The 27674-nt window shown below is 42.6% G+C and overlaps 1 protein-coding gene across 1 annotated transcript in view; it reads left to right on the top strand.

Annotated features, from left to right (window-relative positions):
* FANCM (FA complementation group M) overlaps positions 1 to 27674 on the top strand; it is a 70164-nt gene that overhangs the window by 23032 nt on the left and 19458 nt on the right. The window contains exons 5-12 of the mRNA XM_054971715.1: positions 1435 to 1566; positions 4615 to 4747; positions 12907 to 13026; positions 14265 to 14363; positions 14976 to 15160; positions 16619 to 16825; positions 18428 to 18662; positions 26178 to 26335. Coding sequence (XP_054827690.1) covers positions 1435 to 1566; positions 4615 to 4747; positions 12907 to 13026; positions 14265 to 14363; positions 14976 to 15160; positions 16619 to 16825; positions 18428 to 18662; positions 26178 to 26335 — 1269 coding nt within the window. The remainder of the gene's footprint in view (positions 1 to 1434; positions 1567 to 4614; positions 4748 to 12906; positions 13027 to 14264; positions 14364 to 14975; positions 15161 to 16618; positions 16826 to 18427; positions 18663 to 26177; positions 26336 to 27674) is intronic.

Raw genomic sequence — 27674 nt, 5'->3', positions numbered from 1 at the left:
GATGCATGGAGGGCAAGAAGAAACTGGTCAGATATATAGGTGGAGAGGGGAGGGCGGAGTAGATGCAAACAGTAGCTTCTGATATGGAGATCAGTTTGCTTCTGTTAAGGAAGTCAGTTACTTCTGATAATGAGATAACCATTCATAGTCTCTATTCAATCCCAGCTTCAGTCATGTCATTTCTAAGTAGGTTATGTTTATTGAGGTCATTAGTTTTATTGCAAAGCACCAGGTGACTGGATGTTCCCATCTGTCTTAATAACCCTTCTTGGTTTGTTTTGCAGCAGATGATTAGATCAGGCAGTCTTAAAACCAAGGTGTATTTTGGCCATATTGTTATCTTACTTTTGAAAACTAGGTCAGCAGGTGGAACAAGAGAAATGAGGAAATTAAAGATCTGCATTTCACATTAGGAACAGTCTCCTCCTCTTAAAAAAAGCTGTATATTTGTGACCGCATGAGTATTTTTATTTAAACAATGGATTGATTACCTTAGAAGGGATTCACATGTTTTAATTCCCAGCTTCCTAATGTATGTAGTTTTTGGAGAGAGAGGCCGCCAGAAGGTTCTGGGAAAATTTTATCTTGAGGAATTGATTTGTATCAATCAGTGCTTCAACCTTTCCACACCTTGGGAAAAATTAGAAGTATAATTTTTCTCTCATACTCATCTTGATCCTATTATGATGGGGCAGATACTGCCGGATATGCAGGTTTTGTTTTATGAGTTACGCAGCAACTCCTTGCTTTTTAGATGCCAGGTCAATATGCTACTGTACGTATTGCCTTTTCTCATTTGCTACAGATTTCTTTGTGTCCTATAATTTATTGGTAGTTGTTTTAAAATATTGATCGGTTGGCCTTCCTGAAGGGCACCTTGGTGGGTGTGAGACTGGGATAAATTTCTTTTAAAAAGCATGCACAACACAACTTTTGAAAACGCCAAGTTCACAGGGGAAAAAGATTAAAAAAACATTAAGCTGGTCTCTTCCTTTGGTCCACTGATATGAAAACTACCTTATAGTTGTGTAAAGTAGGAGCTTTGAAATAATTTGTGTGATACTGGCCTTGGCACTGTTCATCAGGGGAGCCATAGATCAGTGTATCCGTGTTTCATCTCTCCACAGATATGCAGTGAGTCTTCCTGTAGAAAGAGTCTGCTTTCATTAACTGGCGTAGAAGTTCAAAGCCAGCCGTGTGCTCCCTCGTTTGCTCCTCCTCAGCAGATTCATGTCTTAAAATCGCCACATTTATGAATGCCCACGGGCATGCAATTCTGTACAATGAATAATCTGTCTTTCTTTCAGTGGTAAACACTTTGAGCATGGACAGAGAGTGACTTCTGTGTTCTGTAATGTCCAATGTGCTGTTGGTGATAAAGGCTTAGTGGAGGTTTTCATCAGATTTCTCACATGTTCTTATCTTTGCACACAGGTCCTGGAAGCTTTGGCCGGCCGACTGATTCGGTTCCGGGTTTTAGCTCAGCGAGAGGTTTCTGCTCTGACAAAATATCAAATAATTCTGGCAAGAGATCAGTTTAGGAAAAACCCTGCATCATGCTTCTCGGTAAATATCGTTTGGCAGTGTAATCTTCCTATGGATGCCTCTTGTTCTCTTACTTCATCCATAGCTCTTGCCGTATGGTGGCTTTTGGTGTTCAAATTATTTCCAGTATCATCTCGGTAATCTGATCTTGCAAAGTGCATCAGTGTCATTTCCGTATTATAGATTTGGGGGTGGGAGGGGACTGAAAGGCTGCGGCTTGATAACCTGCTGTGTGAGTTGATGCGGGAGGATTTCCCGCTTCACAGTTCAGCCTCTTGGCCGATATGCTGCACTAGCAGTTTAAGGGCCATGCCACGGAGCCTCAAATTATTTTTCAACTGGATACAATTACAGGTATCTCTGTGAAGTAAGATTGTGCTGTGCTTTTCAGAATTGCTTTCATGTGTCAGTTTTGGAAAGTGTGAACTCTATTAATGTTTAACTATCAAATTGTGTTATTATTCTCTTAAGAAGGTATTTCCAATGTTTGGAAATCCTAGATGGTCTGAATCTGTTCCAGATATTTTTTTTGTTTTATATATATATATATATATATATATATATATATATATATATATATATATATATATATATATATATTCATTCATTCATTCATTCATTCATTCATTCATTTATGGGTTTAAAACATGTACAATGGGTATACACAGAATGGATTTTTCAGAATCCACGCGTATCTACAGTGCTTTTATCTTTGAATGCCCTTTGAAGGAACACTGGAAGCTCCTTTTCTTCTTAACGTGTAAAGGTTCCCAAAGGAAGAGATCTTGTTACCAGGGCACTTTCAAACGAACAAGGGATGGTTCTGAGAGACCGATATGCCACGTGAGCCCCTGAAGTTTTGAATGACCTGTCTCAGCCCCCGTTTAGCACCTGAATACCAAAATGGAAAACTCCTGGGTGGGAATGTAGGCTGATTCCGCACACGTTGGATAATGCACTTTCAATGCACTTTATCAATCGTTTGAGGTGGATTTTTTGTTCCGCACACAAAAAAATCCGTTCCAAATGATCTATAAAGAGGATTGGAAGTGCATTATCCAACGTGTGCGGAATCACTCATATATAGAATAGAAACCACTGGGAGGTTCTGTGTATCGTTCCTCTTGTATGCTGGGAACTAACCCGCACGAGTTCCATGCTCTCCCAAGCTCTTCCTCCCTTCTGTGCGGATGCATCTTTCTTGTTACTTCTTCAGGCCCATCAGTAAGTCTAAAGTAATGTAACTGGGACAGTTGGACTGTAAGAATGCTTTCCTTGGAGTAAGCCCCATTGAATAATTCCAAGTACAGTTGCTTTGGATTGCTACCTGAATATCTACATTGAACATAGATTAAGGTTATTTCAAGATTTTAAGGTTATTTCAAGACTCTCTTATACTTAATGAATTAATTTAAATATCAGTTAGCTCTATAGTGATACTCCTTTGGTAAAGCATGAACGCATGAAGCTGTCTTCTTTCAGAGTCACATTCTTAGTTAATCCAGGTGAGTATTTTCTATTCCGACTGGCAGCAGCTCTCCAGTGTCTCAGGTGGAGGTCTTTCACATCACCTGCAATCTGATTCTTTTAACTGGAGGTGCCAGTTGACAGGCTCCTATCATTTCAGAGGAGTTTAGGTATGTTCCCCCTCCTCTGAGGTGGTACTTGATGGCAGTATAGTGTAAGAATCAGTTTCTAGGATTATAGAGTAGTGCAGAGGTCCCCAGCATGGTACTCATGAGCACATGGTGTCTGCTGATACCTTTCCTTGTTCCCATTAAATGTTTTTAGAAAATGTGTGGGGCCAGGTGGCACTTTTGCCATCGGAGGTGTGATTGGCTGTGCAGAGTTTTTAAAAATGGTTTCAGCAACAGCTGCCACCAACAGGATCTTCACTGCGTTACTGTGCGTATATGCAAGAAAATATTTTTTAAAAACATGTTTATTTTAAATGGCATCCTGTTAAACATGAGCTTTCGCCTGAAATGCTGAAGAGTTCTGCATAGCTTCCCTCTCTGACATTCTGTAGTTGGCTCCACTTCCTGTGCCAGTCATTTTCTGGTTGTGCCCACTGCCCTGTGTCAAAATTCCAAAGGTTTGTAAAGGTTAGGGGCTTCTGCAGGAGTGGGTTAGAATCATGAGGAATAGACCATAAACAAAGTGGCCCTTGAGTTCAGTTTGAGGTAGAATGTTATCTTCTTCCCATGTTACACTGCAGGAAAATGGTATGTACAAATCAGCACAATTCAGAGACTCTACAGCCGATTTCCACTTATTTGAAGGAATGGCTGGAACCAGATTAGACCCACTGACAGGGTTTCCTTCCTACCCAGTCTGTTCCACCCTGGATACAGACTCTTTTTATGTGTGGTTTGCCCTCCCTCCCTCCCTCCCAGAGTTGGACACCAAGCTAGCATGTCTGCTTGCTCCCAGAGACAGACCTCTGACTGCCCAGGGCCAGTGCTTCCACCAACTTTTTGTCAGCCCTCTTCAAACTGATTGAATGTTGCAGCCATATCCATATTGGCACCTGCATATGACTGGTGGCTTGGCAGCCAGGGGTTGGATGCCTCTTGTCTGTCGCGCCAGGCATTGGACCTCGGACCTCCTGCATGCTGGACAAATGCTCTGTCCCTGAGGCTTGGCCTCACCAAAGTAGACAGCTGGTGCAGCTCAGATTGTATTCTGAGGGCCTTGGCTCAGTGGCAGAGCATACGTTTGATTTATGCGCAGTCCCAGACCCAATCCCTTGCGTCTCCAGGCAAGGGATCTTGAGTAGCAGAGCTGAAAGACCTCTCTGCCCGAGACCTAACCGCTGTTGCCAGTCGAAGCAATTTGATCTTTATAAAGCCAGCTTCATATGCTGATATCCCCCAAATTTGTTTCTGTATCATACTCCACGAGTCAATTTGCCTAAAACCAATATAGCTGTTACATCTTGTTCGAGAGATGAACCACCTGTGGATGAGAATCACATTTATTATCATTTTTTTCCACATTTCATAGAAAAGATCACAGAACAAATATTGTAGTATATAAACGTGTATAACTGGATTTGTTGTCTCCTAGGGGGTGCAGCAGGGTATAATAGAAGGAGATTTTGCTCTTTGTATTAGTCTGTATCATGGTTATGAGCTGCTGCTGCAAATGGGAATGCGATCGCTGTATATCTTCTTACGTGGAATTATGGATGGTTCAAAAGGTAAGGGTTACCTTTGCAAGGAAGCGTGCTCTGACGGCCTTTCTCAATCAGTTCTTGACATTAACAATTTGCCTGAGTTTTGGATATTACATTCTTTGTAGAGACCTGCAAACCACACTGAACTTAAACAGTTTTTAAAAAACCTTTGGAAATTATTGGGAAATAGAGGTGATGGTTATAATCTTCCATTATGGCTTTTACATCCGTTGGAGTTAATCCAATGGATTTAATGCAACATCTCAACCAGCGAGCCTGTTTGGTGTAGTGGTTAAGAGCGGCAGAACTCTAATCTGGAGAACTGGGTTTGATTATCCACTCCTCCGCTTGCAGCCGGCTGGGTGACCTTGGGTCAGTCACAGCTCTCTCAGCGCTCTCTCAGCCCTACCCACCTCACAGGGTGATGGTTGTTGTGGAGATAACAGCAACATACTTTGTAAACCACTCTGAGTGGGCATTAATTTTTTTTTTTTTGAAAAATTTTTATTGGGTTAGAATCCATTATTTCCACATTTACATTCAATTTTCCCCAATTTTTTCATCTCTAACCCCCTCCCTTTCCCCCCCTTTTTGTTGACTTCCAACAGCTTTCCCACCCTTTGTCCCCTTTCCCTTACTTTTATTAGCTTCCTCTATCTAAAACAAATATATATTCTCCATTATTCTAAGCAGTACATCCTTAACTATTTTTAACATTGTATGCCCAAACTGTAAGTCTTTGTTTCCATCTTAGATAAACAATTTATCCCAATTTTTCAATTTCAGATATTTCTATATATCATAAACCATATAGATCATACATTCGTTTATATCAAACAATTTGACTTATTCTCTATATATTACTCATTCTATCTTTTTATAATAATTCTATATATCTCTCCTCACGTAGTCAATCAATTTGACCCATCTATATCTTCAGACATTCAGTTTGGTACAAAACTTATCAGAAAGAAAGAAAATATTGTTAGTTAATCAATCCTTATATTTAGTCCTTATAATTAATTATTTTCTCTATGTTCTGTTTGTTAACCTATATATATCTATATATATGTCAATCTATTAATCTGACTGCTTATTAATTCACATTTATCTCTTCTCCCCCCGGTAAAGTCTCCCCCCTCTACTTCAGTACTTCAGTAGTTCTCAAACTGCCACAGTTTTCCTCCCACCTCCCATTTCTTCTCCAGGTATTGTTTCAGCTTCTCCCAGTCTGTGTTGAACTGCCCTGAGTCCAGATCTCTCAGTTTTCTTGTCATCTTGTCCATTTCAGCCATATACAGCAATTTGTAAGTCCAATCTTCAATAGTTGGCACTTCTTGTACTTTCCATTTTTGCGCATACAAAAGTCTAGCTGCTGCTGTCATATAAAATATCAACGTCCTGTGTTGGGCTGGAATTCCCTCCATTCCCAAGTTCAGTAGCAGGAGTTCTGGGTTCTTATTAAATTGAAATTGTAAAATTTCACTCATTTCTCTTATTATTTCCCCCCAGTACTGCCTGGCTACCTCACACGACCACCACATATGATAGAGGGAGCCCTCATGCTTCTTACATTTCCAGCATTTATTAGAAGTATTCAAATTCCCTAGCGCAATCTTCTTTGGTGTCATGTACCAACGATAGATCATTTTGTAAATGTTCTCTTTGATATTAGTACATGTCGTTGTCTTCATTGTAGTTTTCCACAAGTATTCCCATGCCTCCATTGTTATTTCTTTATTAAAGTTTATAGCCCATTTCACCATTTGTGTTTTAACTATCTCATCCTCGGTATACCACTTCAACAGTACTTGGTATACCTTGGATATTCTTTTCTTATCTTCTTTAAGAAGGGTCTGCTCTAGTTCCGAATTCTCTATTCGTATACCTCCCTTTACAGAGTCCGAATTATATAAGTCTCTGATCTGTCTATACTGGAACCAGTCGTAGTTAGGTGATAGTTCCTCTTGTGTCTTTATTCTGAGTTTGGATGCTTCAATTTTAGTTATTTCTTTGTACGTTAAACATTGTTGTTCATTGTCAACAGCTCTCGGGTCTATCACCTCATATGGAACCACCCACAAAGAGGTTCCTTCTTGTAGATAAATTCTGTACTTCTTCCAGATTATGTGTAGACTTCTCCGAACAAAGTGATGCAGGAACATCGAGTTGACCTTTACTTTGTCATGCCATAAATATGCGTGCCATCCAAATATTTTTTTATATCCCTCTAGGGCTAATAGTTTCTTGTTCTTTAATGTCATCCATTCTTTCAACCAAACTAGGCAGATTGCATCATGATAAAGTCTCAGATTGGGCAGTTGCATTCCGCCTCTTTCCTTTGCATCTTGTAAAACTTTCACTTTCACTCGAGGCTTCTTGCCTGCCCAAACAAAATCTGATATTTTCCTCTGCCATTTTTCAAATTGTTTAGAGTCTCTGATGATTGGTATTGTCTGTAGCAAAAACATTACTCTTGGTAACACATTCATCTTAACTGCTGCAATCCTGCCCAACCATGACAAATTCAATCTATTCCATTTAATCAAGTCTCTCTCTATCTGAGTCCATAGTTTTTCATAATTGTTTTTGAATAGATCTATGTTCTTTGCAGTTAATTCGACTCCCAAATATTTCACTTTACTTGTTACTTCACAATCCGTTGTTTCCATTAACAATTGTTGTTTCTGCTTAGTCATGTTTTTGCATAATATCTTTGACTTCTTTTTGTTAATGAAGAAACCTGCCAAGTCTCCAAACTCCTTGATCTTATCTATCACTCTTGGCATGTTCTCCAATGGGTCCTCTACAATTAACATTATGTCATCCGCAAATGCTCTGACCTTATATGAATAGTCCTTTATTTTTATTCCACGAATTTCCTCATCTTGACGTATTTGTATCATCAGAATCTCCAATACTAAAATGAACAACAATGGAGATAACGGGCAACCTTGTCTTGTTCCTTTACTTATCGTCAATTTCTTGGTCAATTCATCATTCACCACGATTGCTGCAGTCTGGTCTCTATAAATTTCCTTAATTGCTCTGATGAATCTTTCTCCCAATTGTAGCTTTTCCATAGTGGCAAACATAAAGTCCCAGTTTAAATTGTCAAACGCTTTTTCAGCGTCTACAAAGAAGAAACCAACCTCTTTGTCACAACGCTTGTCATAATATTCAATAGCATTGATCACTGTCCTTAAATTGTCTCTTATTTGTCTGTCTGGCAAAAAGCCTACTTGTTCCTCCTCTATGACTTCCGAGAGCCACCCCTTCAATCTCTCCGCCAATATCTTCGCAAAAATTTTATAGTCATTATTGAGAAGCGATATAGGTCTATAATTTTTCACGTTAGTCAGGTCTTGGCCCTCTTTTGGGATCAATGATATATTCGCTTCACTCCAAGTGTCTGGAATCCTTTGATCCCTTAAAACCCCATTCATCACCTCTTTTAGGAATGGTGCCAGTTCATTAGCCATTGTCTTATAGAATTTAGCCGTAAGTCCATCTGGCCCTGGCGCCTTTCCTAGATTTGCAGATTGTATTGCCTTACTTATTTCCTCGTCAGTTACTTCACTGTTCAACTTATTTCTCCAAGCTTCCGAGATTTCTGGAAGTTTGGTTTTCTCCAAATATGACGCTATTGATTCTTTGTTTACTTCTTTTTTATTATACAGCTTAGCGTAGAATTTATAAAAGGCTCTACTAATGGTAGTCTGCTCCAAATACGTTTTGTTATCTTCGCAAATTTTATTTATTATTTTCTTTTCCCTTTTCTTCTTCAATTGCCATGCCAGGTACTTCCCAGGTTTATTAGCACCCTCAAACGCTTTTTGATTCAGTCTTTTAAGATTCCACTCCAATTCTTTATTGCTCATTGCTGTTAGCTGTTCTTGAAGTATTTTAATTTCCTGGTATACCTTCTTTTTCCCTGGTCTCTTTTTTAGCTGTATTTCTTTGGCTTTTATTTTCTCCTCAATCTCTTGTCTTTTCTCCTCTTTCTTCTTTCTTGCTCTACCATTTAAGTCCATTAGTATGCCCCTTACAACCGCCTTGTAAGCATCCCAAACTTTATTGGTTGGTACTTCTTTATTCACGTTGTATTGTATAAAAAACTTTGTCTCTCTTCTCAATATTTCCATATTCTCTCTTTCCTGTAACAAGTCCTCATTTATTCTCCATGCTTTCCTTTTTCTCCTTTTTCCAAATTTCCACATAATTGGGTTGTGATCTGAGCCTACCATCGGCATTATTTCTACCTCCTTAGTCCATAATGCTAAGTCTTTTGAGGCCCAGATCTTATCAATTCTTGATAATGTAGAATGCCTTGCAGAATAGAAAGTAAACTGTCTGCTTTTAGGATATTCTCTCCTCCATACATCTTCAAGAGTCTCTTGTTGAATCAACTCAAAAAAAAGCTTTGGTAATAATCCTCTTTTCTTTTGTGCCGTTGTAGTCTTTTTGTCTAGTTCCAAGTCTGTCACTCCATTGAAGTCTCCAGCAAGAATTATCTGGTCATATGCAAGATCGTCTAAATGCTTCCTTAAATCCTCAAAGAAGCTTTCTTTTGCACCGTTAGGTGCATAAAGTCCGACTACCAACACTCTCTTTAAGTTCCAAATGCATTCCACTGCTACAAATCTAGCTTCCACATCTCTCATAACAAATTTTGGCTGTAGCTCCTCTTTTATGTACAACACCACTCCTCTTTTTTTCTTGTTGGAGGCCGCTACAAATTCTTTGCCCAGTTTTCCAGATTTTAAATATTTTACATCCTGTTTTCTAATATGGGTCTCTTGCAAACAAACAATGTCACATTTTTGTTTTAGTAGCCAGTGAAAAATATTTTTCCTCTTATTCGGTGAGTTTAGTCCATTTACATTCCAAGATAATACTTTACACTCCATACTCATGATCTTGTTGGTAAGTCTTTTTCATTGTCCTTGATAAATCGCTCCATCTCTCGCTCAGATCTGATGCGTTTTTTGGCCCCTCCAAACTCAAAGGACACTCCTTCCGGTAACTCCCATCTGTACCTGATTTTCATGTCCTTCAAAATCTGAATTAGCACTTTATATTTTTTCCGGTCCAGTAACACTGATCTGGGCAGTTCCTTCATTATAATGATCGTCTTGCCATCAATCTCCAATGGATCTTGAAACTGTTTTGTCACAATCCTCTCTTTCATATTTCGTGTTGTAAACTGCACAATCACATCTCTTGGTAGTTTCCTCTGGGTTGCTATTCTCGAATTCACACGGTATGCCACATCTAGGATAGCCACAACTTCCTCCTCCTCCTTCCCCAGGTATTCAGCCAACACCTCAGTCATCTGTTCTTGCGCTGACTTTCCTTCCACTTCTGGCAAGCCACGAAAACGTAGCTGCTTCTCCATATGTTTAGTTTCTGCAACTGACATTCTCCCCTTCACCAATCTCATCTCTGTTTGTTGCGTGTCTGCTAAATTCTCCATCGCGTCTTCTACTGTTTTAACTCTCTGCTGCGTTCCTTGTAATTCACTTCGTATTGTTTCCATACCTTTTTTCACTTCTGACAGCTCCGATTTTACTGTCTGTGTAACCTCTTTAACCTCTTTTATCAGCTCCAATTTCGTGTCCTTAAGTTCTTTAATCATATCTAAAAGTTTTTTGTCCAGGTTTTTATCCAGGTTTTCTATTGCCGATTGCCACTCTTTTTTTGACATCGTGGGGCTTGCTTTAGCTCGCTCCCACGAATCCGCTCTCTTCCTTAACTCCGTGGCGTAAAATTTAACGTTTTTCTATTTTAAATGTCCCGGTCTTCTTATAAAAATTAAATTTTAAGGAGTCCAAAATGTCGGGCGTCTTTTCTCTATGGTTTCTCTATGATTTTGTAATCCAAGATGGCCTACTTCCTCTTCCGCTGAAGCCGCGACCCTTCCCCTTTCAAAAATGGCGATTCCCTACTTCCTGCCCTCCAGCAAGGGCCGCTTCTCTCCAGCCACTCTATTGTTATTACGCACTTCCTGTCTCCCGTCTTCCCACAGCAGATCTCGCGATGGTGTCTTTTTCTCACAGCTCCAAAGCCACAGGTATTCAAAACAATAATCCAATTTCTTTAATAACTTCTTTAAACTTAGTCTCTTTTCAAATACAATTCCTGCCGAGTCTTCCCCTCCTTTTCACTAGTCTGTTGCAGTTTAAAAATCTACTTTTTTTTCTCTCTGTTTTTATCAATCTGTCCCGTATCAGAAGATAATGATCTTTACCTTCTCTCCACTTTTCTCGGGTTGTAATCGCTGTTTCGATTTTAAGTTCTCCTCTCAGCTTCTTCCCCCAATCGAAGCTTGGGTATGTAGGTCTTATGCCAGCCGAATTGGCCCCAAAACTGCCGCAGAGATTATAGCCGACCCGTCGCAAGGTGGGACCTCAAGGATCAGGAGGGGACCCGTTGTGTAGAGCCCCCCCTCATCCGAGATCTAGCTCACCCTAGGGTCTTGAGCGTTCTTTGCCTGCTCCCCGCCTGAGAGCAGTCGGCCGCGGGCTATTTTCACCCCGCCGGCCGGTTAAAACGGCAGTCCGGTCAGCTCCGCAAGTGGAGCTGCGTTAGACCTCCATGAATCCCAAACCGGAAGTCCTGAGTGGGCATTAAGTTGTCCTGAAGGGCGGTATATAAATCGAATGTTGTTGTTGTTATTATTTTGGGGAGCTTTTTGTTAGGATCTTGAAAGGTGTGAGACCTTCCAGTTTAACAGATAAAACACAATATTGTTAGAAGAAAAGGCTGTCAGATTTGGAATACAGAATCAACATTACCAAATGAGCAGCTTTAAAAAACAATCTGTCAACCCTGTGGGAGTTCTAAGTTAAAAAGACCTATTAATGACTACTTCAGCTTGAGCTTATTCGAAAGCCCTGTGTCTCATGCACAAGACCTTACCTCTGCTGGTGGTGGGGCTACACAGAGCAGGGTCTCTGAGCAGGTTAATATGGCTCTTATTGTTAGACAAAAAAATAATAGCACTTCCTCCATTACCGGAAAGCTATCCACTAGTTCTGGATGCAGACTAGAAGAGCAAACCCACGTTGCAGTTAATTGTTGAAAATTGGACCCTGATAAGCTTTCTTTGGCTAAATTCCGGAGAATGCTAATTCTGGCATCTTGATGGCAGATGTAAAAGTACTTAGATCAGGCTGAGATGAATAGTGGCAGAATTTAACCGTAAGATGAAAGCAAACCCATAGATTGGCAATAGTGTGACATTATTTTACAGGTTTGTTAATTATTATGATTGTTTTTGTTTATTTATAATCTGCCTTTCTCACTGAGATCCAAGGCAGATTACATACTGCAAGTGAATACAATATGATCAATAGTTAGGACATTCACAGAGCAAAAGTATAATATGATCAACAGCTGGGATGTTCATTGAAAACAGATACAATAGGGTGTGGTGGCTGCAAATTTGAAAAATTAGCATGGAGCTGAACACATGGATGGAACCATCCTGAATTAAAGTATAAGTAATTAACATGACATCTTGAGCAACGTCCAACTACTCAGTAGGAGCATATCTACGTCAGCAGACAGTAGTACTAAGTAGCCTAGTCTACAGTCCCTGCCCCTTACCGAGGTGTCTCTTTGAGCTATTTCTTATGACATAGTCCTATAATCTGAGTAGAAAGTCCTTCCATCGTTTGAGGAAAACCAGGAGAGTGGGAGCTTCCCTGACCTCCTCAGGCAGGGCCATTCCACAAGGTGGGGGCTACCTCAGAGAAAGCGCATGTACAGGCGGTTGTTGATCTATCCCAAATGCAGGGTGGTATCTGCAGAAGGCCATGTTCAGATGAGCAAAGCTGCTGTGGTGGGAACATAAGGGGAGCGGTGGTTTTGCAGATATGAAGAGCCTAAGCCACGAGAATGTATATTAAAATATATACACATCTGAGCCGGTTTGTCTTTGTCAGATACTTTCTGCTGATAACTGAGTGGCTTCTTTTTGCTTCTGACTTGACAAAGACAAGCTTGCTCAAGTCATGTATATGTTTTAATATACACTCTTAAATAGCATTAAACCTGTGAAATAATTTCACATTATGTCTGATCTATGGCTTTGCTTTCCTCTTATGGTTGATGATCTGCAGAATGAAGTGCAAGGTAGGTGTTAAAGTAACATCTTTAAACTCGTCTTTCTCTTAAAGGTATGACTCGTGCCAAAAACGAACTAAGTCGTAACGAGGAGTTCATGGCATTGTATAATCTTCTTGAAAGCACGTTTGTGGAGACATCTGTGACTCTGGCAAATGGCAACACGAGATCAGGTTGGCATTTTTTTTGGTACTCAAAATATAGCAATGCCATTTGTTATGGTAACTGATGCTGCTGAGGGATGAAAAGCACCTTAAATGCAGGGTGAAGTCGTAGATAGATTCTCTGTTGCCCCTGCCCACAGTGCCACTCAGGTAGCTGGAAAGATCCCTAGGGACCTTTTGTCCTTTATTTTTATTTATTAAAATATTTATATCCTGTCTTTCCTTATGGTTCAAGGCTGCTTACAGATCATATATATATATATTTAAAAATCACTGTTTGACACTGACAACATAAAACGCCAAATAACCCCACTCCCCCACAAAGATACCTGCAATTTATACTCCATGAAAATCCTGGCAAATAAAATGGTCATGCTGTGTCTTCTAAACATTTCTCACCTCTTCAGAGAGCCTGTTCCATAAAGTGAGAGCTGCAGTAGAGATCTGGGCTCTGTTTGATGCCAGGCAGGCTACCTTAGGTGGAACAGCCAGTAAGTGGCAGCCCGAGAGTGGGAGTTGGCAGAAGGGAGGTATGGGAGGAGGTGGTCCTTTAGGTATGTGATTTTTGGGTTCCAGGCCATGAAGGGCTTTAAAGGTCATAACCAGCACCTTGAATTGGACTCAGAAACAAACTGGCAGCCAGTGTAGCTGGTTTAATATAGATGAGGAATGCTTCCATTTTTCTGGTCCCTGACAATATTCGGGCTGCTGCATCCTATCCCACATTTAGCCCAACTAATGTGACTGATTTGCAGCACAACAGCCCTGACGACGACAGATAAACAGACAGTATATTTACAGAAGGGGTGGAAATTTTTCCATGGAAAAATACAGCGTCAGAAAATTTCCTGGCAGGGGAGGAAAATTAGATATAAAAGAAGGTTGTTCAGTAGTTTTGGAGCAACTTTCAATTTAGTTTTAAATAAATGTAGTCCTTTTTGTTTCTTTTTATTTAGAAAAATGAATCCTCAACGATACCTAACAATTTTATTGTGTCTAACTTTTCTTATTGAGAAGAGTAAGAGTCCAGTAGCACCTATAAGACTAACAATTTGTGGTCTTATAGGTGCTACTGAACCCTTGCTCTTTTCTATTGCTACACACAGACTAACATAGCTACCCATCTTGATCTTCTTCTTACTGAGGTGCTAAAATATTCTGGAATGGAAAGATTTCATGAGGTGGGTGATAAAGGTAAAGATGCCTCAAAGCTTTGGATTAAAAAACACAATCTCTTGGAGTTACAGGAACTGAAAAAATGAAACCATTCATCTATAGTCACCCAAAGTTAAAGAAACTGGAAGATGTTGTTGTAGAACACTTCAGATCCTGGAAGGATCATGGAGGTAGGTCTCTGATTTGTCCTGAAAGGGTTAATCCATAGTGTCTGCATTCTCCCACCCACATGTTGACGGAAAAAATTGTGGTGGTAGAAAAGTAAGAGTCCAGCAGTACTTTTAAGACTAACAAAATTTGTGATAGGGTATGAGTCACAGCTCACTTCTTCAGATACAGCTAGAATGTGAGTCCATCTGTCCTTATATATTGGAGAGTTGATTACAAAAGCCGAATGACAATAGCCAATGAAGGACAATAGCAGGTGTGATTGGATAAGGTGGCACAGATGGACTCACATTCTAGATGTATCTGAAGAAGTGAGCTGTGACTCGCAAAAGCTCATACACTACTACAAATTTGGTTTGGTGTTACAACCATGAAGGCCATTTCTTAAGTAGTCATTAATCTAGCCTCAAATAATGGGGGAGGGGGGAACCTGAAGCAGGGACCCTAAAGATGATCAAAGGTGGTTGGTTAGGTTTTTATGGGAGTACTTACTATATTATTGTATTTTTAGTCCGCTGCTGTCTTTTAGTGAAATGGATAGAGTTAGGGCCGTGTAGCTTATGCGCTGAATCGGTGTCTTGTGATAACTTGCTTTCTCTCTCTCTATTAAATAGATCAGAGCCCAGCTGAAAGCAGACCTGCTGATACCAGAGTCATGATCTTCTCCTCTTTCCGTGACAGCGTCCATGAAATTGCGGAGATGCTAAGTCGGCACCATCCAGTTGTTCGGGTCATGACTTTTGTGGGGCATTCTACAGGCAAGAACGCAAAAGGTTTTACACAGAAGGAGCAGCTCGAGGTAATGAGACAAAATGACTGGACAGAGAACCTTGCGGGCAAAGAAATACTGCACCAACGTGATGGTGAACTGCTCTTCCAAAGAGTCGGAGTGCCATGGGAACGCTGTTTGGAATATTGCGGCAACTGATTAGAATGTGGATGGTTTAGCAGGTGCTTGAAGTGAGCTCATGGCAGTTCTGTTCTTGTGGTCGTATAGCATGTGCAATTGATTTTTTATACATATTGTCGAAGGCTTTCATGGCCGGAGAACGATGGTTGTTGTGGATTTTCCGGGCTGTATAGCCGTGGTCTTGGCATTGTAGTTCCTGATGTTTCGCCAGCAGCTGTGGCTGGCATAATAATAACATTCGATTTATATACCGCCCTTCAGGACAACTTAATGCCCACTCAGAGCGGTTTACAAAGTGTTATTATTACCCCACAACAATCACCCTGTGAGGTGGGTGGGGCTAAGAGAGCTCAAGAGAACTGTGACTCGCCCAAGGTCACCCAGCTGGCTTTGTGGAGGAGTGGGGAATCAAACCCGGCTCTCCAGATTAGAGTCCCGTGCTCTTAACCACTACACCAAACTGGCATCTTCAGAGGTGTAGCACCAAAAGACAGAGATCTCTCACTGTCACAGTGGGAGATCACAGTGTGACTGTGATGCTGAGAGATCTCTGTCTTTTGGTGCTACACCTCTGAAGATGCCATCCACAGCTGCTGGCAAAACGTCAGGAACTACAATGCCAAGACCACGGCAATACAGCCCGGAAAATCCACAACCACCATTGATTTTTTTTTATACACATTATCTCTGGTGTCTGTCGAAACATCACTATTGGCCAAGCCTGTAATATTCCTGCATTATTAAAATTTCAAAATCGGGGTCTCATCATACGCCTAAAACCCAACTATGCAGCATTAATCCATAGAAATTAATTTGCAGATCAATGACCTCCCCCTGGTGTGGTACCTGTGGGTGCCCTGGTGCCTGCCAGTGTGTTTCCTGGCACCGACGTGCTTCTACTCCAAAGCATCTCTTCTCCAAAGGGAAGAGCCAATCCTGGCCATCTTCCACTTTATTGAAATAGGAAGTGCTTCAGAAGAACGCAGGAGGCATCACTCCTCGGCATGCAGGGAACACCCATTTGCAGACAGCTGCCTCCATCACAGGAGGATGCTTGGCTTGGAATCTTAAAATGTTGTGTCTCCCCCGCTCCCCACCCTGCGGCTGACATTTTGTGGTGGTGCTACTAACTGTTCTCGAAATTTCCAAAGTGCCCATAAATTCAACAATGTGCCTCCCCCAGGGTAAATTATTATGGTAAGCCACATGGTTCTTTGCACTGGATTTTCATGGGAAGGCGTAGGCTATGAGTGTAGTGTGAAGACAGCAGGTTGCATAATTATAGACAAAACGAACATACAATGATTTCTGTAAAGCAAAATGTCAAGTGGTTCAATCCTTTTGTAGGTGGTGAAACACTTCCGTACGGGCGGCTACAACACTTTGGTCTCCACGTGCGTAGGAGAAGAAGGGTTAGATATTGGAGAAGTTGACCTCATCATCTGTTTTGACGCTCAGAAAAGTCCAATTCGTCTTATACAGCGAATGGGTCGGACTGGACGCAAGCGGCAAGGCCGAATCGTTGTCATTCTTTCGGAAGGACGGGAAGAACGAGTAAGCCAAGGAAACAAAAAGGAATTCACCCCCTCATTTTGAAACGTAGAGCTGGAAGGGATCCCAAGGATCGTCTCGTCCAATCCCCTGCCCAATGCAGGAAATTCACAGCTTCCTCCCCCCTCACTTCCCAGAGACCCCTGTTCTGTGCCCAGAGGAAGGCAAAAAATCTCCGGGATCCCTGGCAAGTCTGGCCTGAAGGAAAACTCCTTCCTGACCCCAAAGTGGTGGTTGGCATTACCCTGGACACATAAGAAAGGGCCATGAGAACTGATCACTGGTTCATCCTTTCCCGCCCTCCTCCTCACAATCTGCCTAAGTTCATACCAAGTCATAGAATCAGCCTGGCTGTCAGATGGCCATTTAGTCTCTGCTTAAAAACCCCCAAAGGAGAGCCCACCACCTCTTGAGGAAGCCTGTTCCACTGAGGGACCGCTCTAACTGTCAGGAAGTTCTTCTTAATATATAGCCCAAACCTCTTTCAGTTTAATTTTAATATGTTGGTTCTGTTCTGATCTCTGGTGCAGCAGGAAACATCCTCTATGTGACAGCCCTTCAAATACTTGGAAGAGGGCTATCGTATCACTTCTCAGTTGTCTCTTCTTCAGGCTGTCACCCTTTCCTCATAGGACTTGGTGTCCAGACCTCTCACCGTCTTTGTTGCCCTCCTTTGAGCATGTTCTAGCTTGTCAATATCCATCTTAAACGGTGGTGCCCCAAATTAAACACAGGACTCCAAGTGAGATCTAACCAGAGCAAAGTGGTACCATCGCTTTATGTGATCTGGACAGTATACTTCTCTTGATGCAGCTCAAAATCTCATTTGCCTTTTTTACCTATTGTATCACTCTGCTGATTTATGTTCAGTGTATGATCCACTAAGACCCCTAAATCCTTTTCACATGTACTACTGCCAAGACATGTTTCCACCATCCTATAATTATGCATTTGATTTCTTTCTACTGAATTGCAAAACTTTACATTTATCTCTGTTGAATTTCATTTTGTTAGTTTTAGCCCCTTTTTTCAGCCTGTCAAGATCACCCTGAGTCTATCTTCGACTGTATTATTATTGCTAAGCACTCCTGGAACTGATAGTGTATCAATAAAGGCTCAGAACATCTCCTGATTGTCCTGCTACTGTGGGTTATGTTCTTCCGTGGACCCTCTTCCTGTATTCAGTGCTCTTCCTTTTCCTGAGACACCTTCTTCTCTTCCTCCTCCTGTTGCTGCAGCATAATGGTTAAGTGGTTGGGCTGCAAGTCAGCACTCTGCTGGTTTGAATCCCACTGCTGCCATGAGCTCGAGGTGGGTAACCCCAGCTCCTCAGCTGTATTGTGGAGATAATAACAACACTGACTTTGTTCACCCCTCTGATTAGGCGCTAATCTAGAAGAGTGGTATATAAGCACACTTTTTTGTGTATTTTGAAGTAGCTTGCAGTTTGGATCCAAGAAAGCACTACAGATGCTAAATCAGTATCTGCCGTACTTCCCAGTGCCACCCCGCCCCCCTAGCATTGCTTGTTTATATAGAATGATTGTTAACTTCATCTTTAGGAACTGAGTACAGTTAACCAGTCCAGGTTAATTTCCATTTTAGACTTACAACCAAAGCCAGTCGAATAAAAGAAGCCTCCTCAAAGCTATTTCTGAAAACAAAGTGCTCCGCTTGTACCAGCACAGCCCACGAATGATCCCTGAAGGTGTAAATCCGAAGATGCACAAGATGCTGATTACGCCGCCAGACTGTGAGTCAGGCACTTCCCCACCCAGCCCAACGAAGGGAAGGCCCGATGCCCTGCAGCGGAAGTGGCTTCCCTGCTACACTGCGGCTGGTAAGAGGAGGTGGTATATTTATTTGTAAATGACTTGAAAATGGGGGTGAACGGTAATGCACCAACGCCTGTGGTTTTTGTGCTGCCCATTATAGTCCACCAATTCTTGAGCTGCATGGAGTTGATACTAATGCATTGAAATTGATTGATAATTGTTGCTTTGCATATAAAAGAAGCTGGTGAAGAAGCAGTGCGAAACGGGATGTTTTAAACGCTCGCGCACCCATTGCCAACCCTCCAGGAACACCACTTCCCATCGGCTGGGACTACTTTGTCCACGACGGCTTGTTGCTTGTAAAGAACAGAGAAGGATAAAAATAATTGGTGGACTATAATGGACTATTCTATGTAAAACTTACCTTGTATTGTGAAGCATTGGTCACACTTAACAGTTTGGTGGTTTATGAGTGTTACTTCAGTCATAAAGGCATTACTATGTACTACACTTGCAACCCTGATATCTGATAAATGTTACTATTGAATATGAGTGATTTGGCTGTATAGTCTCCTTGGACTAAGTCCCCTAGGTAATTGTCGTATATTGGAGACTATTTCCCTCTTTTTGGTTTCTTGTGAATGCTTTTGATCTCCCTGGGGATTCCCCCCCTTAGTTGTTTAGTCTTTGGACAGAGTCTTCCCCTTTTTTTTTGAGTAGTTGGATTAGGACCAGAGGCAGATTATTGTTGAAGAACAGTTTCTCGGGGTAATCGCTTGTGCGCTTTCCAGATGAGCCTGGCGGCCATGGGCATCCACGGGACCTAGGGCTAGAGGGGCTCTTGCTCAGATCAAGCAAGCTCCTTTTATGCTGTCCCTGACAGTGCGTCTGTCTTGAGGATTCTGGGCATTCAGAATCTTCACTGCTGTAGAATAGTTTTTCTAGGATATTGTTTCATGATGAATACATGTGTTGAAAATTTCAAGCTTCGATCCTCTAAGGTGGTTATCCCCAATGTGGTGTGTGGTGATGTGGTTGTTGGTTCCCCTTTACTTCTTCACTAAAGCATTGGTTTCTCAAAGCAAGGAACCAGTCTTGGCTTTCCTCCTCTTCAGTGTAGTAGAAGCTATTTCAAAAGAGCTGAAGAGGCATTTCCTACAGGGAGCATCCATTTGGACAACACCATAAGAGGATACTTGGCTTGGAACTTGCCAGTGTTTTGTAATTAGTCCATACCTCTGTCAGCCATTTTGTTGTGTTCACTACAAGTTCTCAGGCATCTAAAAGTGTCCACAGGTTCAGCAAGGTCGAGGACGCCTGCTCCAAAGTGGGATTGGCAATCTGGCCTTCCCAAGCTGTTTTAGATGTAGTTCTTTGGGATACCCATCTTCAACCATATTCTCCTTCATTGGAGACAAAAGTGTGAAATTGTTCCTGTCCTATCTTTTGGGGTGTTTGACACCCAGTTCAAATGTTGCCTTTTTTTGTCAGTCAGTACAGAGGCAAGGATTGCCCTAGTCTCTGGCCTCCTACTCTTTAGGTTCCAGAAAAAAATATTTCTGTAACTTAGATGCCAGTTGAAGAGCTTTTTATTTTAACATTTAAAGCAATTTTAAGATGTGTTCTCTGTCTGTATCATATTCCTTCTCTACCATCTACCATTTATGTGAGGTGTGTCCAAGATAACTTGGGCTGTAGATGGGATATCAATAGAGCTATTTCAAGCTACAGAAACTGAGACAATCAACATTTTAACAAAATTTTCCAATAAATATGGAAAACAAAACAGAGTCTCACAAACTGAAAATGCTCCATCCGCATTCCAGTTCTGAAAAAAGAGCCATCAAAGACGGCAGCAGCTATCGTACCATCTCATTAATTTCCCACACAAGCCAAGTGATGCTCAGAATTTTACAACAAAGACTTGCCATATATGAAACTAGAAATGCCAGGTGTGCAAACTGGATTCAGAAAAAGAAGAGGTGCTAGAGATCATATTGCAAATTTATGGTGGTTATTGGAGTGTACCACGGATGGTCAAAGAGACAAATGTGGGTCCTAGATTAAATCAAGCCTGAATTCTCCCTAGAAGCTAAAATGACAAAACTGAGGCTATCGTACTTTGGTCACAGCATGAGAAGACAAGACTCTCTGGAAAAGTCAATAATGCTGGGAACAGATCAAGATGGGTAGCTGTGTTAGTCTGTCTGCAGCAGTGGAAAAGAGCAACAGTCCAGTTAGGAACAGTTGAAGGCAGTATGAAAAGAGGAAGACCCAAAATGAGATGGCTTCACTCAATAAAGGAAGCCATGGCCTCCAGTTTGCAAGATCTGAGCAAGGCTGTCAATGATAGGACATTTTGGAGGGCATTAATTTGAGGGTCTCCCTATGTTGGAAATGACTTGATGGCACATAACACCACACACACGCAAACATTGAGCAGATTGCTGTGCTAAAGTTGGCTCAAGGCCTTCTTGTGTTGGTAGAAAATGCCACTCTTAGCTGAGCAGAGTGAAATATAACCCAGGGTCTGCCAAATGAAGAGAGTATAATGGACTAGGATGAACATGAAAGGAAGTAAAAAGATGTGGACTAGACAGGAACAATTCTGTGTAAAAGTTCTGTACAGATTGCATTCTGGGAAACAAAAACGAAAGAGACCTTGGGGTAGAACATGATACAACATGTTCTCTTTTAAGAGCAGGCACTTGATAAGGGGGGGGGGAGAAAGAGATTATAACTGCAACCTTCCTCTTGAGTAAGCCAGTGCTGTCCTTTTCACAAAGGAAGGAAGCCACGTGCTTGGGAACATAAAAACCCTGCTGTGAGCAGGAAATTGGCCCTTGTGCACAAACAGATGAACTCCCATTTGGGGCACCCTCTTCTGCAACCTCATAGAACAAATATCTGTTGATGCACAGATTCTGCCCTTGCGGTCTGCTTTTGAAGCTGAATGTAAAGCAAATCACCAAGTTCACTGAAATGTCCTTTTAGTGAAGTGTTTACTTTAGCAGAGTTGTTAAAAGTGCCTGTTTCCTGGATCGGCAGTAAAGATCAAGGCAATTGTGTGCTTCAGAGTTGGTACATCTTCTGATAACTCCTAAAAAGGAAAATGCCAGCACAGTTCAGAAACTGGAAAGGTTTGTGTAGTTCAGTAGGTGGGGGGCACATAAGAAAACATAAGAAAAATGTGGCTGTGTACAAGATCTGTGTAGCCCAGGCATTCCAGTTCTCGGTCCAGTGAGCCTATCAAAGCAAGCATGGCTGGGCTCTCCAGAGATTTACGAAGCTGTGATTTGACAGTTCAGTTAGTATTTTTCAAGCTCGTGTCTTAGACTTGGTGTCAAGGGACAGGAAAATGCTTTTTTAAAAAAGTTAAGGGTCAGCAGCACATAGGTTTGCAACAGATTGCTTAAAAGGCGCCTGTTCTAAGGACCTGGTGCACCATTGCTTTTTTCGTAATATATTAAACAGATACTCCATCCCTGATGATCTTCTCAACCCCTCAGCAAATAACTCAGATCTCCGAGACTGGGTCTATAAGGGTGATGCCCTGATAGACAGACAGGCAGTCTTGAACTGTCAGTCAGCCTCTTGGTTTAAACTCTTCAAGTGCAATCATTCTAGAGCATCTTACCTAGTTAGTATTGCAAACTATAATCTTAGAGCAACCTTCACATCCCTACGCTTCGAAACAATGCCAACTGCAGTTTTAGCAGGCCGCTACAGTAAAATTCCTAAGGACCAGCGCTTCTGTCCCTATGGAACATCTGCAATTGAGGACTTACCTCATTATATCCTCAACTGTCCATTGTATGTCCAACCTAGGACTAAATTTCTTTTTGAGATGTTGTCCAGCCTTTGTACCCACTCAGACCCTGAGAAGATTGCAATTTTATTAGCTGACTCTGATGCTAACGTATCCCACAAAAGGGCTTTATATGCCCTGGCTGCAAAAAAAATACAGGCCAATGCTATATTGTACATTGGGGATTTTTATTGTTTTTACTGTTTTAACTGTGTATACTTTTATTGCCCTATATGAACTTGACAACTGGAAATGGTTTAATGGCTGTATCTAGTTTTAAATTTTAATGATTTGACCATGTATCTAGTTTTAAATTTTAATGCTTTTGACCATGTCACATCAATTTTATTCAAACTTGTGTTTCTGTTCTGTTTGTTGTTTGTGACTTGTAATGGCCTATGGCTGTATACAATAAACCTTCTATCTATCTGTTTAAAAGGCGCCTGTCCTGTGACGGACGCTGCCAGTGACAGACATGTTAGTTGCTCGATCTATCTGAGACAGGAATATCAAGTAGATTATTGTCAGTACTCTTAAAATTCAGTGAACTAGCTCACCGCCACCAGTCATAAGAACAAAAGAGCCCTGCTGAATCAATCATAGTGCTTCAAAGAGTCATTTTGTCTCCAAGCCCTCCTTTAGGAGAGCACTCTCTGATCAACTTCAGTGGCTCTTCCGCAGTCCGCAGTGGCCTTGGTACCTCTACCATCAGTCCCGATGAGCCCTTAGGATCAAAAGACACTTCTCCATTTGTCATCTCATCGAGACCTGACCCTACCAGCATGGATGCTGGGGATAGACCCTCATTCCAAGCTCGATCTCAAGATGAGTAAATCAGCTCACGCTTGCTCCTCAGATCCGAAGACGACTATGAAGACGGATAAGAGGCAGTCAACAGCTCTTTCCAAAGTGCTTACCATGGTGACACATAAGGACTCCTCACAACACCTTTGCGATCCACCAAAGCAGAAGTCGGTAGATCATGAATCCTTTCCAGACATTGGCTGGTGAGGTGGTTGTGCTACATATTTGGCTACAATCTATATTTGGCTACGATCTATAACCATTGCATCTGAGGCAAAGTCCCATATCCAGTGTGGGGAAATGGACTTGCAAGCCCTGTTTCTGCCCTTGCATGAGCTAGATGTTTCGTGGCGATCCCAGTGCTCCATCCAGCACTGAGGTAGTTGATACATCACTAGGTACACAAGCATATGTCCTACAGCTCTTTTTTGGGGGGGGGCAGGGTCGCAGCCTTATAAGCAGTGGTCCAGTCCCCCAGGAGCCCCTCTACAGAATCACTGAGTGATTGTCAGTATACTTTGCTGCTAATGCCAAAAAAAACCCTTCTCCAAAACTTGGTCTTTGTCCCAAAGTTCAGACTCCTCCGTCACTCCTAAGTATAACCTCTGTTTTCCCCCTCTTTATTTCTACTCCTTCCCATGCTGAAGTGTCCCATCTCAGCATGGGAAAGTATTGTCAGGGCTTGTCGCTGCCGCCGCTGGGCAGGGCCCCAGCTGGGCCGGCCCTGACATCAGAGGGGCGCCAGGGATACTGCAGGACCCTGCTCTGTGGAAGGAGGGGTGGTATACATCACCCAGACTCCCTCTCAGTCCACTCACTGGCCTGCTCAACCTGGCATGCTTACCCCCTGCCTCTTCCACCATCTCCTCCTCCCAGAACTCTCCTCCAAGCCTCTGCTCTCACACTGCTCTGCTCTCACTCCACACCATCACTCCTTACTCACACCCACCACCTTAGAGCGCTTCCTAGCCACCCTTTATAGGGTTTCCTTTCCCCGCCCCGCCCTCCTTCTAGGCTTGTCTCCTCTCCTGACTTGGCCCAGCTGTGCCTTCCCTCAGGTGTTTCCCTCCTACCACTAATCCCTTCCTGGCTTCCTTGCCTTGCTGGCAGGGTGGGGTTGAATGCGAGCCATCCCCAAATGAGGTCTCCTTGGCCTTGCTCACGAGGAGCTGCCCCAGCCGGCTTCTGTGCTGCTGAGCCTGCCTGGCCTTGCTCGCGAGGAATTGCCCTGGCCAGCTTCTGTGCTGCCTGCTCCTTGATGCTGGGTGGGGCTGCCCATCCCCTCCCCCAGAATGCCTCTAGCGGCTCCACCTGGAGGGGCTTGGCTCCTAGCACCTCCTGAGACAGGCTGCTGTCCTCTAGTCGGGGTGTGGCTCTGGGCTGTAGTGGCTGCTTCTCGTCCTTGGCAGATAAGGACTCTGTTTGGGCTGTTGCTGGGTCCCTGTTCCCCCTGCCTTGGCCCTTTTACTCTAGCCTGCTTAGCCCCCTCTCTTCCCCCTGGAGGGTGGGACTAGCTGGCCTCTCCCTGCTCCCTCCAGCCTTCTGAGGCTTAGGCCTTTCGCCCCTTCCCCCTGGAGTAGGCAGGTTCTGGCTCTGTTTGCCAGTCACAGCGGTTGAACTGCTGTCTCCCGGCTGCCCCCTGCCGCTGCCTGCCAGCAAGTCTGGGGGCTGGGCTGCTGACCCCGGACAAGTATTTTCCCAGGATCCCTTGGTTCTCACCATTGTTTGTATCTGCTGTGTGATAGGGATTGACACTCTTGCACCCTCTGCAGTCTTACTGCCAATCCCACCCATTTCCTAAAGCAGGTAGTTGATTTATAACATTTCTGTGCCTCTTCTTCAGAGGCCTCTCTTGAGTTGTGTCTCTCCAGCAAGGATGCTCTAGAGCTGGTGCCAGTTTTTTGTTTTAAGGGGGAAGAGCGGCTGTGGCTCAGTGGAAGAACATCTACTCGGCTTGCAGGAAATACCCGGTTCGGTCCTCACCATCATCAGCTAAAAGGATCAGGCAGCAGGTGAAGTGAAAGGCCTCTGTCTGAGACCCTGGAGACCTGCTGTCAGTCTGAGTAGACAGTACTGGCCTTGTTGTACTGATGGTCTGATTTAGTATAATAATAACAATAACATTTGATTTATATACTGCCCTTCAGGATAACTTAACACCTGCTCAGAGCGGTTTACAAAGTGTGTTATTATTATCCTCATGACAATCACCCTGTGAGGTGGGTGGGGCTGAGAGAGCTCCGAGAGAGCTGTGACTGACCCAAGATCACCCAGCCAGCTTCAAGCAGAGGAGTGGGGAATCCAACCTGGCTCTCCAGATTAGAGTCCTGCTGCTCTTAACTGCTACACCAAACTGGCTCTCTGGAAGATTCGTGTATTCATGTGTGAGAGGATTCCATGTCCAAATTTCTGCCTTTCTCAAAGAAGATGGGATTTGCCTGATATTAGATGTAAGGGGGTCAACAAATTCATCTGCACAACATTTTTTTAATGGTCTGCCTAGCTGTTAGCCTTCCAACACTGTCTAAAGGGATGCAGTTCTCATCCATAGACCTCAAGGATTGTACTTCCATATCACTGAAAATTTCTTCCTTTTGCCATAGGGAGGCATAATTTCTGATGTAATAGGGAAGGGGCCATGGCTCAGCGGTGACGCATCTGCTTAGCAATCAAGAAGTCTCCGTTTTAATCCCCACTATCTTCATTTAAAAGGATCCAGTATCAGGTGATATGAAAGACCTCTCCCTATGATGTTGGAGAGGAGCTGCCAGTCAGAGGAGGAACAACGGACCTTGATGGGGTGTCTGTGTCTGTCTCCAAAGCAGTCTCAACAGTTCATGTACAATCCAGGCCCCTGTTCAGCTTTAGCCAACACAAAGCCACACACCCGTACTATGAACCTCTGACGGCAAGCCCTGACAGTTGTTCTAAAACCAATTTTTTCTTGTCTCTCTCCCCCCCCCCCCAGGTGCAAAGCAGGCCAATTCATCTGATTGTTGGCATCTTACAGCAGAAGAATTTGAAGTGTGGAATAGATCATATAAATTGAAAACTGAGGATGGAATTAAAAAACCAGTAATGCCACAAAGTCGTTTTGAAACATTAGAAGATGGAGAGAAGAAAATAGTAAGTTGAACCATGATGGCCAATTCTCACATATGGGTATGCTCTGGGCTAAAGCAGTTTTGTGTCATGTGGATCTTTCCTCTGCCAAGAGAAAATGGGCTTCATTAGGGTAACCCTGATATAGAGGTGTAGGCCTTTGTCTTTACATGCAGGCAGATCTCCCTTCAGATGGCTGAGAGACAGCAAGTCAGTTCTGATAAGCATTAATTCCACTCAAAGGCAGGTCATTTCCTACAGTGAAATCTTTCCTCCAATCGCTGAATTTTTTAATAGAAGCTCAGAAGACCCTCGTAAATAAAATGTGCCATAGCTCACGGAGGTTGCAGTAAAGGCGGTCGGGGTGGTGGTGGTGGTGGTGGTGGTTGAATTTGCTCATCTTCCTGTTTGTGAGATCCACAACTGACCGGCAACTTGAATCAGGCATGCTTGAACCAGAGATCACCGTTAATGTTTGAATGCTTCTTCAAGATGGACCTAAAGATAAGTCATATCAAAAATGGTCGAGAAAAATGGATGGCACGTGTTGATTTTGAACCTTTGTAGGAATTGGATTAAAGGGAGGGTTGCTCAGAGAATAAACACATCTGCGAGATTAGCACAATAAATGCTGGTGGACAGGCCGCCATGGTCTGCGTGACAGGTTATTAACTGAGCCATTTTCTCTGATGGCCTAATAGGAAAAGTTATACATCTGTGTCACATAGTGTTTTGATAAAAATGAAATTAAAAGCATTGGTGAACATAATCTGCATGTCGAAGATATGCATGCTGCAGCTCATACACAATAATTCAAGGCTTTCACTCGCTTAACTGGCAGATCAGTGCAAAATCCAATTTAACACATTGTATTTATTTACTTCGTTTATATCTGTCTTTGTCATTGAGATTCAAGCAGATCACAGAGTTATAAAATTATGCAAAAAAGTCAGTAGAATACAATATATATAAAAATGAAGAGTGCAATAAAACTGCATCACACAATTAAAAACATTGAAATGGGAACCGTATAACATGTAACTGGATAACATAATCAGAGAATGATGAAAGACAGACAGTATGATAAATCCAATAGACACTGTAAGTTTAATGGGGGAGGACAGGAAAAATGTCAAAAGCCTTCACAGGCAACTGAAATCAGATCTTTATTATTTTATAGGGAGTGTCCTCTTCCCACGGTGCTCCATTTTTGCACTTCTGGGTTCCCTTCGTTAACAGTGCCTCTCTGAACAATTCTGTTTCACACATTCTGCAGAATGATAGAAGTACGGGCCTTTTCTTGATCTCATCAGGTGGGCACCCCAACAGGCAGCACTCAGGTGCAGGTGGTACCTTCAGAAGG

This window comes from Eublepharis macularius, chromosome 2 (assembly GCF_028583425.1).
Source record: "Eublepharis macularius isolate TG4126 chromosome 2, MPM_Emac_v1.0, whole genome shotgun sequence".
Classification (NCBI taxonomy): domain Eukaryota; kingdom Metazoa; phylum Chordata; class Lepidosauria; order Squamata; family Eublepharidae; genus Eublepharis; species Eublepharis macularius.
This window is presented reverse-complemented; position numbering and strand designations above follow the sequence as displayed.